The 13727-nt window shown below is 38.5% G+C and overlaps 1 protein-coding gene across 1 annotated transcript in view; it reads left to right on the forward strand.

Annotated features, from left to right (window-relative positions):
* DCDC2C (doublecortin domain containing 2C) overlaps nt 1–12185 on the forward strand; it is a 173886-nt gene extending 161701 nt beyond the window's left edge. The window contains exons 9-10 of the mRNA XM_007957895.2: nt 11339–11410; nt 12177–12185. Coding sequence (XP_007956086.2) covers nt 11339–11410; nt 12177–12185 — 81 coding nt within the window. The remainder of the gene's footprint in view (nt 1–11338; nt 11411–12176) is intronic.
* The last annotated feature ends 1542 nt before the right edge of the window (nt 12186–13727 follow it).

Below are 13727 nucleotides of genomic sequence, written 5' to 3' on the forward strand. Positions count from 1 at the left end.
GCTGACTGCTCCTCTGTCTGAGTTCCTGGCTTTTTATCCCCTTTCTCCTGCTCTTCCGGCCTGCTACTCTGGGCAGGCCTGAGTTGCCTCTCCTCACCTAATCCCTTCGGCTGACTGCTCTTCTCTCCGGCTTCCTGGCTTTTAATCCCCTTTCTCCTGCTCTTCCCACTTGCTACTTCGGGCGTCCCAGAGTTGTCTCTCCTCACCTATAACCCTGGGGCTGACTGCTCTTCTGTCTGGGTTCCTGGCTTTTTATCCCCTTTCTCAACTCTTTGTATATAATAAACATTCATAAGTTCGGTTGTTGTATTACTTAATTTCTGTTGTATTTGAGACTGTGGAGTGAGTTAGATTACTATAGACTGGTGTGTGGTGAGGGGAAAGAAGAGGTACAATCAGTGAATTCTGGGAAACTCTAACATTAAGGACTGTTTGGAGAAATGAAAGCCAATAAGGGTAAAGGAAGGTGGTCAGGGAGAAGAGGATTGCCAGGGACATGACCTACATTTCTAATGGAGGAGAAGACTTTAAGGAAAACCACATGATTTTGTTGTTTTGTATATAACAATTCTTCTCCAAGTTAGGTAGGACTGATGTGTTGGTGAATGAAGACTTTCAAGTAATCTAGTGACAATATTAGTTCTATGACTTGGAAGGAGAAGAAAACAAACAGCATCTGCACTATGACTGCTTCAATTAGCATAAAGACTTCTTGAGTGTTAGTTAGTTTAGTAGTTCTTCCTCTGTGTCATAATATGTGTCTGGTGTGTAATCAAATGAGAGAAGGCCTCTCAAGTGAGAAGAAAGAACTGCAGCTACTTGGTGTGTCAGAAATGAGGGAAAGTGGAGAGACCTGAGTATTCAGGGAGGAACTTTCATGTATAACACACCTGGGGTAAGGGAAATGTCTTGACTTACCTTTTTATCTCCACCATGCCATTATCTGAAGCACAGCAGGTATTCACAAATGTTTATTAAATCAAATGAAATTGGTACAAGAAATCCTGTGTGATTGGATAAATAGATGCAAGCACAATCAGGTTAAATTGAAGTTCAGATCATCTCTATAGACCAGTGTCACCTAAACTGTGTTCTATATCTTTGGAAAAAAGTTTCTGTGGTCAATTACATTTGGGAAGTCCTGCCCTTTTGCATCTCTCTCTTGAGGGAGTCACTGTGCACATTAGCATATTAAAAACTTCAGAGAAGTCTTAGAGTTAAAAATGATTTTAAAGTTTTTGGTTAACTCTATTTACCTATGAACTATTTTCCTTCCTAGAATACCCATGAAACATAGTTTCAGATCTGCTAATGCAGTTATCCAAATATCTTCTTCTGCATGTGTCAGGGAAAGAGGTCATGCTGTAGAGCAGGAAAACATGATGTAGTCTGAGGAAACTCAGAGGACCCTCTCTACTCCCAGCACACACCTGGTTTAGGAGGGTGTACACATCAAAGCAGGTCACAAACCTAGAGAACTGCATGAGAAAGGGTGGAGATGTGGTCTCATTATAGTTTTGTGTTTGTATGCTGGCTAAGTTCTTAGTGCTGGGTTTGTATCACTGATTTCCCTGTAGGAGGGAAGAGGTAGCTCCATATATTAAAAATGTTGGTGCTCAGAAATGCTCTTACAACATTCTCATCTATAAATGATGATGGTTTAGTCTTAATATTATACTATTTAAATACAGTATTGACTTTTGTGATTTAGCATACTTTGTCATCTTTCTGAGTAATTGGTTCTAATTTTATGGGTTAACCTGATCATCTTACATGCCATTCCTTATTGTGCCTGTGGTATATGCTTCCTCAAGTTTGGTGGTGATGTAAAGATATAATGTTACAAAACATAACACCCCAAATAATAAATTTGTGAATTTAGAGTCAGACCTTCTAGATTGAAAGAAAGAACTTTTATTGACCTTCCACTTTACCAAGTATGATATTCTTCTCTAGGGAATGGTTCCTTGTGACAACATGAGCAAAGTAAGGTGAGACAAGTTTGGCCATTCTCCCTTCCAACGAACATTCTGGCTGCACTTCCTCTAGGATAGACTTGTTAGTTCCTTTAGCAGTCCATGGTACTCCTAGCATTCTTCACCAACACCACAACTCAAAAGCATCAGCTCTTCTTCGATCTTCCTTATTCACTGTCCAGCTCTCACATGCATAAGAGGCGATTGAGAATACCGTGGCTTGGTTTAGGTGCACTTTAATCTTCAAGGAGCCATCTTTGCTCTTCATCACTTGAAAGAGGTCTTTTGCAATAGGTTGTCTGATATCTTGACTGCTGCTTCCATTGGTGTTGATTATAGAACCAAGTAATATGAAGTCTTTGTCAATTTCAATCTTTTCTGTGTTTATTGTTATGCTGTTTTTTGGTCCACTTCTGAGGATTTTTGTTTTCTTTATGGTGAGGTGTAACCCATAATGCAGACTGTAGTCTTTAATTTTTGCCAGTAAGTGCTTCAAGTCATCCTCACTTTCAGCAAGCAAAGTTGTGCCATCTGTATATCACAGGTTGTTAATGAGTCTTCCTCCAATCCTGATGATAGCTTTATAGTTGTTGGTAAACATCATATTAAGTGAAGTTCAGAGAATCAAAGCATCAGTGAGTACTCACATTGGAGGACATCAATATGAATTACTAAAACTCCAGTTATTAAGTGAATAGTAGAAGTTAAGGTGTTGATGAATAAAAAGTGAAGTTTGTTTTCTGCCTGCTAAGTGGCATCATAAAATCTCCATTTTTTTTTTTTTTTTGTGATAACAAGCAAGACTTTGATACTGTGGCATTTCTAGTCATTGCCTTTCCTTTATTTAAACACAAGTGCCTGAAAGCTTTCCTCCCAATACTTTAAAGTCAGTTCAAGAACTTCTTACAGAGAAGGTAGAATAGCTACTTTGGGCTATGGGACAGAAAGTATCAGAAACTCAGCTATTACAGAGAAGTCATCAGTTGCTTTGGGAGTCAGGAATTCTGGCAGGATAACTAATTATACATTTGACCTTGTATTTTGATTTCTAAAGTTACTGCTTTTTTTCTTTTTATGTTTTGCCTTCCAATTGTTTTATTTTTAATCTAGCCATAGGTTTTTTTTTTGTTGTTGTTGTTAGGTGCCATCAAGTCAGTTCTGACTCATAGAGACCCTACAGACAACAGAACAAAACACTGCCTGGTCCTGTGCCAGCCTCACAATCCTTGCTATACCTGAGCCCATCATTACAACCACTGTGTCAATCCATCTTGGTGAGGGCTTTCCCCATTTTTGTTGACCCTCCACTTTACCAAGCATGATATCCATTTCCAGGGAATGGTCCCTTCTCACAACATGACCAAAGTAGCTGAGATGAATTCTGGCCATTCTTACTTTCAAGCAGCATTCTGGCTGCACTTCTTCCAGGACAGATTATTCTTTGCCAACATCACAACTCAAAAGCATCATCTCTTGTTGTTGTTTTTGTTGTTGAGTGCCGTCGAGTCGGCTGCAACTCATAGCGACCCCTCCTTGGGTTTCCGAGGCAGTATCACTATGGAAGTAGGATTGCCCAACCTTCCTTCTGAGGAGTGGCTGGTGGGTTTGAACCGCCAGCCTTCTGGTTAGCAGTCAAGTGCTTTAGCCACTATGCTACCAGAGCTCTCTTCTTGTTAGGTGGCACCAAATCAGCTCTGACTCATAGTGACCCTATGTACAACAGAATGAGATGCTTCCCAGTCCTGTGCCAGCCTCACAATTCTTGCTATGCCTAAACCCATCATTGCAGGCACTTTGTCAGTCTGTCTCCTTGAGGGTCTGCCCCTTCTTTGCTGACCTTCTACTTTACAAGTATGATATCCTTCTCCAGAAAATGGTCCTTTCTGACAACATGACCAAAGTAGGTGAGACAAAATCTGGCCATTCTTGCTTTTAAAGAGCATTCCACTGTACTTCTTCCAGGACAGATGTGTTCATTCCTCTGGCAGTCCATGGTATTTTCACTGTTCTCCAACACCAGAATTCAAAGACATCAACTCTTCTTCTACTTCCTTATTCATTGTCCAGCTTTCATATGCATACGAAGCAATTGAAAATGCCATGGCTTTGGTCAGTTGCACCTTAGTCTTGAAATTGACATCTTTGCTTTTAGCACTTTATAGAGGTCTTTTGTGGCAGATATTTCCCAGTGCAATACGACAGCTGAATTCCTGACTGCTGCTCCCATTAATGTTGACTGTGGATCTAAGAAAAATGAAATCCCTGAAAACTTCAATCTTTTTTCCATTTATCATGATGGCTTATTGGTCCAGTTGTGAGGATTTTCTTTCTTTTTTTCTTTTTCTAATATTGAGGTTTTCCATACTGAAGACTGTAGTCTTTGATTTTTATCAGTAAGTGCTTCATGTCCTCTTCACTTTCAGCAAGCGTGTGTCATTTGCATATCATAGATTGTTAATGATTCTTCCTTCAACCCTGATCCCATATCCTTTTTCATATATTTCAGGTTCTCATATCTACCTATAGAGCAATGTGTATTTTTAAACATACATGTCACTTTTTCTAGGAGCTCTGGTGGCATAATGCCTAAGAAATTTGACTGCTAACCAGAAGGCTAGTGGTTCAAATCCACTAGCCACTCCTCAGAAGGAAGGTTGGGCAATCTACTTCTGTAGTGATACTGCCTCGGAAATCCAAGGAAGGGTCGCTATGAGTCGGATCCAACTCCACGGCAGTGGGTCACTTTTTCTACCCCTCAATTTCAGGCACTTGGTCATCTACCAACTTACAGAATGATGTCTTACAATTTGCATTTGATTTCTGTAGAGCCCTAATTTTACCTGCGCATGTTACAAGATTCATTCTTGCATTCCAGGGTTCCTTGTAGTAAAAAGCTGTAATTTTATAACACACATATTATTGAAAACTTTAAAGAATTCTGTTGATATCTGTCTTTGGCTCATGAGAGGATCAAGATAAAGGTACCCATGTCAGGGAAGCTGTACCTTGAATCAATTGAGTCATCTCTGTTACCTGTATCATAATAGTGGTGAAACTTCAACGTCACTGAAGACTATTTTCTTGAGATAAGTGAGGAACAGAAGGCTTCATTTGTGGAAAATATAATAAAAGCAAAGGGGAAAAATGGCAGGGATTGAAAATCTGGAGTGTAACAGAGCTCTAAGAAAATATTCTTTCTATGGTCATCTATTGTGACATCGATTATAGTTGATCTTTAATTTCACCTTTATTTTTCTTTCAAGCCTGCGGTTTTTCCTTCTTGAGTTTCTTTTAAAGGCAACTATAATGAATTTTTCTCCTTTGGTTTCTTTACCAGAGATAATGTTATCTCTCCTCCCAACATTTCTACTGTTGTTGTTGTTGTTATGTGCCGTCGAGTTGGACTTGACTCATAGCAACACCTCCTTGGGTTTCCGAGGCAGTATCACTATGGAAGTAGATTGCCCCATCTTCCTTCTGAGGAGTGGCTGGTGGGTTTGAACTGCCAGCCTTCTGGTTAGCAGTCAAGTGCCTTAGACACTAAGCTACCAGAGCTCCTAACATTTCTACTAGTGCTACTTATTGTATAGATTATTAGAGTCCTATGAGAACAGGTGGCGTAGTGCCTAAGGCATTTGACTGCTAACCAGAAGGCTGGTGGTTCAAGCCCACCAACCACTCCTCAGAAGGAAGGTTGGGCAATCTACTTCATAGTGATACTGCCTTGGAAACCAAAGGAGGGGTCACTATGAGTTGGATCTGACTTGATGGCAGTGGGTTTGATTTGGTTTGGTATGAGAACAATCACATTAATGGTCAGTTTATAAGTATTTATTCTTTGACAGAAATGAATATTTACATGAACTGTATTTTAATTATACTTCAACATTAATGAAAAATATTTAATGCTGATAATTTTCACAAAAATGGCAACCAAATATATATATATATATTTAAAAAAAAACAACTGATGTTGCAGTTCTGATTTAGGGTATTTTCTTTTGGAAAAGGAGTGTCTTTTGCCAGATGTAAGATAATATTTATTTTTGCAAATATTTTTTAAAAGGCAGGAAAATGGCTAAAATTGCAAGTCCTGTTTAACTCAGAACTTTGATCTTTAATACTTTTTTTTTTTTTCTTGGAAGTAGTTTAGAATTTACCCTGTACAAAACCAATTCTATTTTAGTAAGGAAGGCTTACTTTATCTTTTCCCAATAGGTGAGGACATATGCCTTATAAATTCCAGATTTCCAGGTGATGCATGAGGAGGGTGGGTTGACTGAAATCACAAAGGATTGAGTCCAGTTCTGACCTCTATTGAAATTAATTTATTTTCAGAGAGTCCCGAAGAATTAGAGAAGAGTGTCTTTACTTAGATTCTTGAGTAGAAAGAGAGTAATACACCCTAAACTGCACTTCTTAACTGCTTATTGCATTTCACTTCATAGAAAGAGATAAGTCAGTAACTAAAGTAAAACCAAAATAATTTGAACTAATTAGAAGAAGGTCAGTCTACATTTGTGTAATCTTTGAATTGTTTAATTAGGAAAAACATAATGAAGCTTTAAAGCTTCAGTATTTTCAGGTACATAGAGTAACTCAAACTAAGTTAACAAAGATCCTTAGGGCATCCTGCTTTAATGAATAAATTAAAAGTATAATTAACTTCTATATCTGTTAGGATGTTTTGATAAATAGAAGTGGCTTAAACAATAAGGAATATTTATTATGCCAGGTAAGAGAAAGTCTAGAAGTTGAGTGGTTCATACATTGTCCGCTTAGAACTCAATGATGTAATTTAGGGCTCAGATTCTATCTTTCCTTGCTGTCTTCTTCAGCATATTGATTTTTGTCCTCAGACTTTTCTCCTCCTGGTTTCAGGATGGTTGCTTCAGCTGAGTGGCACATTTAGACACATTAATGTTGAGCAAAAGAATAGAGATTATTTCTTCCCTCTCTTTTTGATGGAGTCCCTGGGTGGTGCCATCAGTTAATATGTTCAGCTGCTAACTGAAAGGTTGGCAGTTCAAGTCTACCCAGAGGTGCCTCAGAAGAAAGGTCTAGCAATCTGCTTCTGAAAAACCAGATATTGAGAACCCCGTGGTGCACAGTTCTATTCTGATACACATGGGTCACCAGGAGTTGGAACTGAGTCGTTGACAAATGGTTGGTGGGTTGATATTTTTGAAAGAGTGAGAAAAATTTCTCCCAGGTGCCTTCCAGCAGACTTAACTGTCTTGTTCAGAAATCCAGTACATATCTGTACCTAATCCTTACCACTAGCCAGAGAAGGGAATTAACCTTTGGTGGTTTCGATTAATGAACATTTCCTATAGTGTCTGAATGGAGGCCCAGACTTTCCTGAATTTTTTGAGTAAAACCTAAAAGAGATCGGGATTTGGGATTGTTTTAGCAAAGAATAAGGTAAGGGTTTGCTGCGAGAATAAGTAGCTCTTAGTTTCATCGTTGTGTACCATTGTGTGGATTCCAAGTCACAGACACGCCATGTGACAGAGTAGAACTTGCCTTCAAGGTTTCCTAGGCTGTAGTTTTTATAGGAGCAGATCATCAGGTGTCTACTACACGAATCTTTGATCAGCATCTGTCTTCCTCTTCTTAATGATAGAATTGTCTGTCCTCCTGTTAAGGCTGATCTCTCTGCCTATGTACCCTCACAGCTTCTGAGGAAACTTGTGCTACAAATTATTCCTTCTCTCTCTCTCTCTTTTTGGTACATTCAACTACTACTGCACTTAGATCCTCCTGGCTGATTTTTTAATGTGCTGAAATCTCCCTTCTTTTTTTAAAAAAATTTTTAAACACAAACCTTCCCTTGTTCTAGTTCTTTTTGAGCAGGACCTCTACCCTTACCTATAGAGCCAAATTTTAGAGGGAGTGGTCGATACCCACCCTCTTCATCTTCACCCCTCTCATTAATCTCTTGGCTTCTGCCCATAATGACACTGAAACAGTTCTTGACCTCCATGTCCCCCAATCAAACATATTTTTCAGTTCTCATCAAATTAGACCTTTCAGGATCAATTGACACCTTCTTATTGACATACTCTCTTCTTCTGTTAAGACACAGTAGTCTCCTGATTTTCCTTCTGTCTCTCTCACCATTGTTTCTCTTTTTCATCATTCCTCTTTTGGTGTTTTCTCATTCTAGGCTTTTTCTCTAGCCAAAATTCTGTATAACCATGCCTTTGATCTCTGTACAAATTTCTTCCCTGAGCTCCAGACACACATATACATCTACTAATTTCACTTTATCTACTAGATGTTTTAGGATACTGATGTTCAGCAAAGTAAGACTATAATCCATGGTTTCCCTCCTCTCATCACCCCTAAACCTTGTTCTCTTACTAGTTTTCCTGTCTGAGACTAACTTACACCATCATCCATCCAGTATGACAAAAAAGAAACTTAAGAGATATTTGTGAGATGTTTCACTTTCAAGCCTTCCATATCTTGATCATCTCAAGTTTTGTGAATTTTACTTCTTAAGTATGTCTGGAACCTATCCACCCCTTTCTGTCTGTATCATCATCACTGTAATTCTGATTATTTTCTTCTCTTGGTTAGACTCCTATTGCTCTTGTTCTCTGTATACTGGCCATCCCAAGTACTTCTAAATATCAGTACTCTCTCCAGCCACAGGGCTATATACACACTGTTGCCTTTATCTGTGATGTTCTTTCCTTTCTTTTTTTATATATTAACATGTTTTCATCTTTCTAACTTCAAATTCATACTTACTGCTGTTCTTGTTGTTGTTAGTTGCCGTCCAGTCATTTCCAACTCATGGCAACCCCATGTGTGCATAAGGTTTTCAATAGCTGTGACCTTTCAGAAGCAGATAGCCAGTCTTGCCTGTTGAGATATCTCTGGGTGAGTTTGAACTTCCAACCTTTCAGCTAGTAATCAAGCAGTTTTTGCTACACAGAGACTAATCACTTACTAAAGGGATCCTTTTCTGGTCTCATATATATTAAAATTTTCTATTATTGTATTTTTCAGCTCCAAGTACCTCTCCTTGAGCACTTAACCACAGCTGTGTGTTTATGTTTGTGTGATTAGTTAATTTGTATTTGTCTTCCCCATAAGACTCTATGCTTTTTAAGGGCCACGTTTGCTTGTACTTACTATCACTGTTATATCTCCTATCATGGTGGCATTCAATAGAGCAAGTGTATTTGTTAAATAAATTAATATGTCGATATTATCATTACATCAATTATTTTTTGAAATAATATATTTTTGAAATGTTTATTTTCTTATGTTGTTTGAACAGTCTGCACAGAATTTTATTCATTATGATTACTTTCCTATTAAAATATGTAGAAAGGTAAAGTTCATATATCCTTGGTCTGAATTTTCAGAACATTTGAAAAACTGCAGTCAGTGTTAATTAGATGGGAAGTATTAGAACACCTACCTACACAACTACATTGCTGTAGAATTTAGTTGTAGCAGATTTGAGGGTTTTCAAACAGGCAAGAATCGTGGAGTCATTAGGCCTTCACACTAGTGGCAGCTCTTTCACACTGGTGACATTGTAAGACTGTACTTTTCTACTCATTTTATCTCAAGTGTGGCTATGTGACTTTCCTTCACCAATGGAATGTGAATGGAATTAATGAGCAACACTTCCAGGCAGAAACTTTTAAGAGGCACCGTGTTATTTGCTACACTCCATATTCTCTGCCTCTGAGATCATGGAAAAAGTTGAGTTGGAACCTGTGGTAGTAATGTTTGTGTGTCAACTTGGCTGGGCGGCTGGTGGTAGTTATTCCCCATGATGAGACTGGCAGTCAACTCCATAGTGGGATCTACCACAAGCAGCTGAGTAGCTGCCTTTGGGATGTGGTGTGCTTCCTGTATATAAGGAGAAGGCTTGGGGATAGTATCTAGCTTATGGCACGCTTGGACCCTGCATGTAGCTGTGTCATTGTTCATCAGCCTGCCATGCTCTGCCGACCTTGGAACTTACAATGGAATTAAATTAATGGCCTGCCATGTGGTCTGGTAACATCAGAACTGTGCCTTTTTACTTGTCTACCTCGGGTTTGCCAGCCTCAGCAGCCAGCAGCTGTCTGAGTGAAGAAACACCTCTGGCTTCAGTGGGCTGGGAGCTGGAGGCAGAGCTGAAGCCCAAGGCTGAGGGGCTTTCACCCAATCCCTGGAGCCTGGCACTTTGAACTTGGACTTAAAGACTCCAAACTTTAAGAGAATAAACTCCTGTTTGTTCAAGCCATTCCATTTGTGGTATATTCATGACAGAGAGGCACTAGGTAACCAGAACAGAACCTCCCTTACTTGCTTTTCTCATGGACTGTGATGAACAGAAAACTCCCTTGCCAGCCCATAATGAACATATGGCATATGCATTTGTTTTGTTATTGCAGCATAATCAACCTACCCTGACTTATAATACAAATATAATTGAAGTAGCCTCATGTGTGTCTTTATTTGGCCTCCAAACACATGCTTTTTCCACAGAGTAGTGAGAGGTTCCAGGCTGCCAATTAAGAAAACTCATTAACCCAGAAACAGTGTTGGATTACCCAGTAAGTAAGGTAAGCATGGATTTACTTGTGCTTACTTACTAATCTATATAGTGAAAAATTTCACATTTTTTTTCACCACATCAAAGATTCTGCTTCTAGGAATAGCTGGGATCTGTCTCTAGCTCAATTCCAAAGAACCTTCCTACAGAATCAAAACTTCTTTTCAAATTTACAATCCCTGACAAGGATGGGGCACCAAGTTAGCAAGGTGGTGAAACTCATGTGAAATGATTCACTACAGATTAGTAAATAGCACCAGTAAACCTGTGCTTACCTTGCTTATTAATAATCTACCATTGGCTAAAAATTAATACAAACTGGAAAATAATAAATAAGAAGGATGAAAAAGCACTGCTGTGTGAGGAACGAAATGAGTCAGGTTGTGGAGGACATCTCTTGAACAGAGAACAGAGTGCCCTGTTTGTGATCCCCAAGAGTGCAGCAAGAATGAAGTCATTTATTACCTGTCACTCAGAGGCATCAGGCTAATCAGAAGTGACCAAGCCACTTCTTATTACACAAGAGGGATTTATAGTCTTTTTCCTTGAAGATATCTCCAACAGTTGTATCCACCCCATTGGCATTGCATTAATGGAGTCAAAGGTGAAATACAGAGCAAACACAATCTTGCATTGAAGTAACCACTCAGGATAAACTACAGTGACTTTTTCAGCTCTGTCCATAGAAGTAGTCTAGATATTCACACTATTTCACGCACTATTTGCATTTTCAAAGGAATTTGACAGAAGTTGAAAATGACTAAATATAAAACATGGTGTATTTTCTCCCTAGTTACCAGCTGAGATAGTTAAAGAAGATGAAATTAAAGAACATGATAAAATCCTTGATTTGGAAGGCAATGAGGTGAGTTAATTTTATTTTGTAATTAATGGCTTGGGTCTATGACACCTTCTTATCATTGAAGCTGAAAGGAACTCAAATTTGATAGCAAAAGGATGAAAGGTCACATTTATTTGAGAACACAAATCAGCATAGATTTAGAAACTAAGTATTAATTTTTCTATGTAGGCTTTAATATAGATCAGGTCTCTTGTGTGCCAGAGAATCACATGAGTGCTTTTAATGACTTTTATACTTGTCTTGGAGTCCCTGGGTGGCACAAACAGTTAACACACTTGGCTACTAACCGAAGATTGGTGGTTCAATCCACCCGGAGGCATCTTGAAAGAAAGGCCAGGACATCTATTTTCAAAAGAACAATCATTGAAAACCCTATGGAACACAGTTCGACTCTGATACTATGGTGTTATCATGAATCAGAATTAACTTGAGGACAACTGGTTTACTGGTTTATACTTGTACTAATTACCTTTTCTGTACTTCTTGTCACTAACTTAGAAATAAAACTTTCCCCCCAAAAGTTTCAAGCTGTATTTTTAGAAGGGAAAGTCAGAGGAGGTGACATATGGCAGCAGGTGTGTAGGTGGTTCCATTTTAACAGACAACATAGACATTCCTTTTTGTGGTTAGTTGGAGTTGTGTAAATAACACATTTTGTTGGTTGGGGAAGATAAGCATGTCTACAGTGTATGCTCTATAGATGGCAGCATAAGCTAGCACAATTAGACTCTTGTCTGTGTGGTTTCTGTTTGCTCTTTTTCTTATTCAGACATTTTAGATATATCATCTATACAGGAAGCATGTTTGTGTGGTACTTTATGAAATTGTGTGACTGATCTGGTACATAAAATATATGTATTTGGACTACAGAATTTACTTTAAATATACAATTCACATAGCTAAGAAATAAGACTTTTGGGAGTTTGTTTTCAAAATTCTGTCTCTAGTTTTTTTTTCCAAGGTGGTTTCTTGTTCTCAAATTTTAGCCTAAGGCTGGATGTTGTGTAATTAATCTGGGATATCAAGTCTGAGTCAATACTGATGCTTAGTACTCCAGAGCTATAACTAAACTTACGGATACAGCAGCCTTGCAAATCATCATTTTCTACCTTAAACTTGCTATTGAGGTCAGGAGGGCTTGTGAGAGGGTGTGGAGCTACTCAGAGCTACCCGCTGGTTCTTTGTCCAACTTGAAAAAAGAGCATTTGTGGTAAAAGGATATGGGTTCTCAGGAATTTTGTTCAGGTTTTTAAAAAATAGCAAAAGGACTTAAGATCTAAAACAAATGGTCAAAGAGAATAATTCTTTTAAAACAAGTACTTTTTCCTTACTGATTTTCTTAAATATATTTGATTTGAAGGCAGTTATCAGTAAAAGGTATGCAATCTATATCTAGATGAGTAGGCTTAGACTTTCAAAATGAGGAGGAAAGATAACATCTCATTGCTTTGGTGACATGACTGTGTGCTGAGAATAAGAGTGACAATTAAGATATTTGTCCTGGAGGATTTGAGAAAAAGGGGCAAGAAAAAGAGCACTTGTTTGTACTGGGGGGAATAGAGGAAAGGGTGTAATTATGTTTCAGCTAGAGTCTGAATGCTGTATTTTAAAAGAAGTATGACAGTTTGAATACACTTGACTGCTAACCAGAAGGCTGGCAGTTCAAACTCAACAGCCACTCCTCAGAAGGAAGATGGGGCAATCTACCTCCATAGTGATCTGCCTTGAAAACCCAAAGAGGGGTCGCTGTGAGTTGGGTCTGACTCGACAGCACATAACAACAAGTTTATGATATTATTTGAAGATCTTTTGCAGACTTATTGATTTGTTATGTAAATCTACTTAGGTCTCTGGGAGATTAATATGTATTAGTAACTTAGTAGCATGCTGTAGCAGATTTAATTTCTTAGAGTGAATCAAAATATCTCTCTTAATGCAAGTAATATTATTGGAATAATGACACACTCGAGCACCTAGTGTTTAAACATCTTGGTTAAGAATCTAAGCCTTTGAGGAAAGATGATGATATGCAACAAGCAAACTTCCTTCCATTCTTTGCCAAACGTAATGACATGAAATAGGGAAAGGAAAGGCTGCAGAGAGAAAACTTACATATATTGAGCTTTAACTATGTGTCAAGGAGCTCTGGTGGTGCAGTGCCTAAGGCATTTGACTGCTAACCAGAAGATTGGTGGTTCAAACCCACGAGCTTGTGGAAGGAAGATGGGGCAATGCATTTCTGTAAAGATTTACCACCTTGGAAACCCAGTGGGGGTTGCTATGAGTTGGAATGGACTCTATGGTAGTGGGTTTTTTTTTT

The sequence above is a fragment of the Orycteropus afer genome, unplaced genomic scaffold (genome assembly GCF_000298275.1).
Source record: "Orycteropus afer afer isolate SDZICR_OR568_19922 unplaced genomic scaffold, OryAfe1.0 scaffold00821, whole genome shotgun sequence".
Lineage (NCBI taxonomy): Eukaryota > Metazoa > Chordata > Mammalia > Tubulidentata > Orycteropodidae > Orycteropus > Orycteropus afer.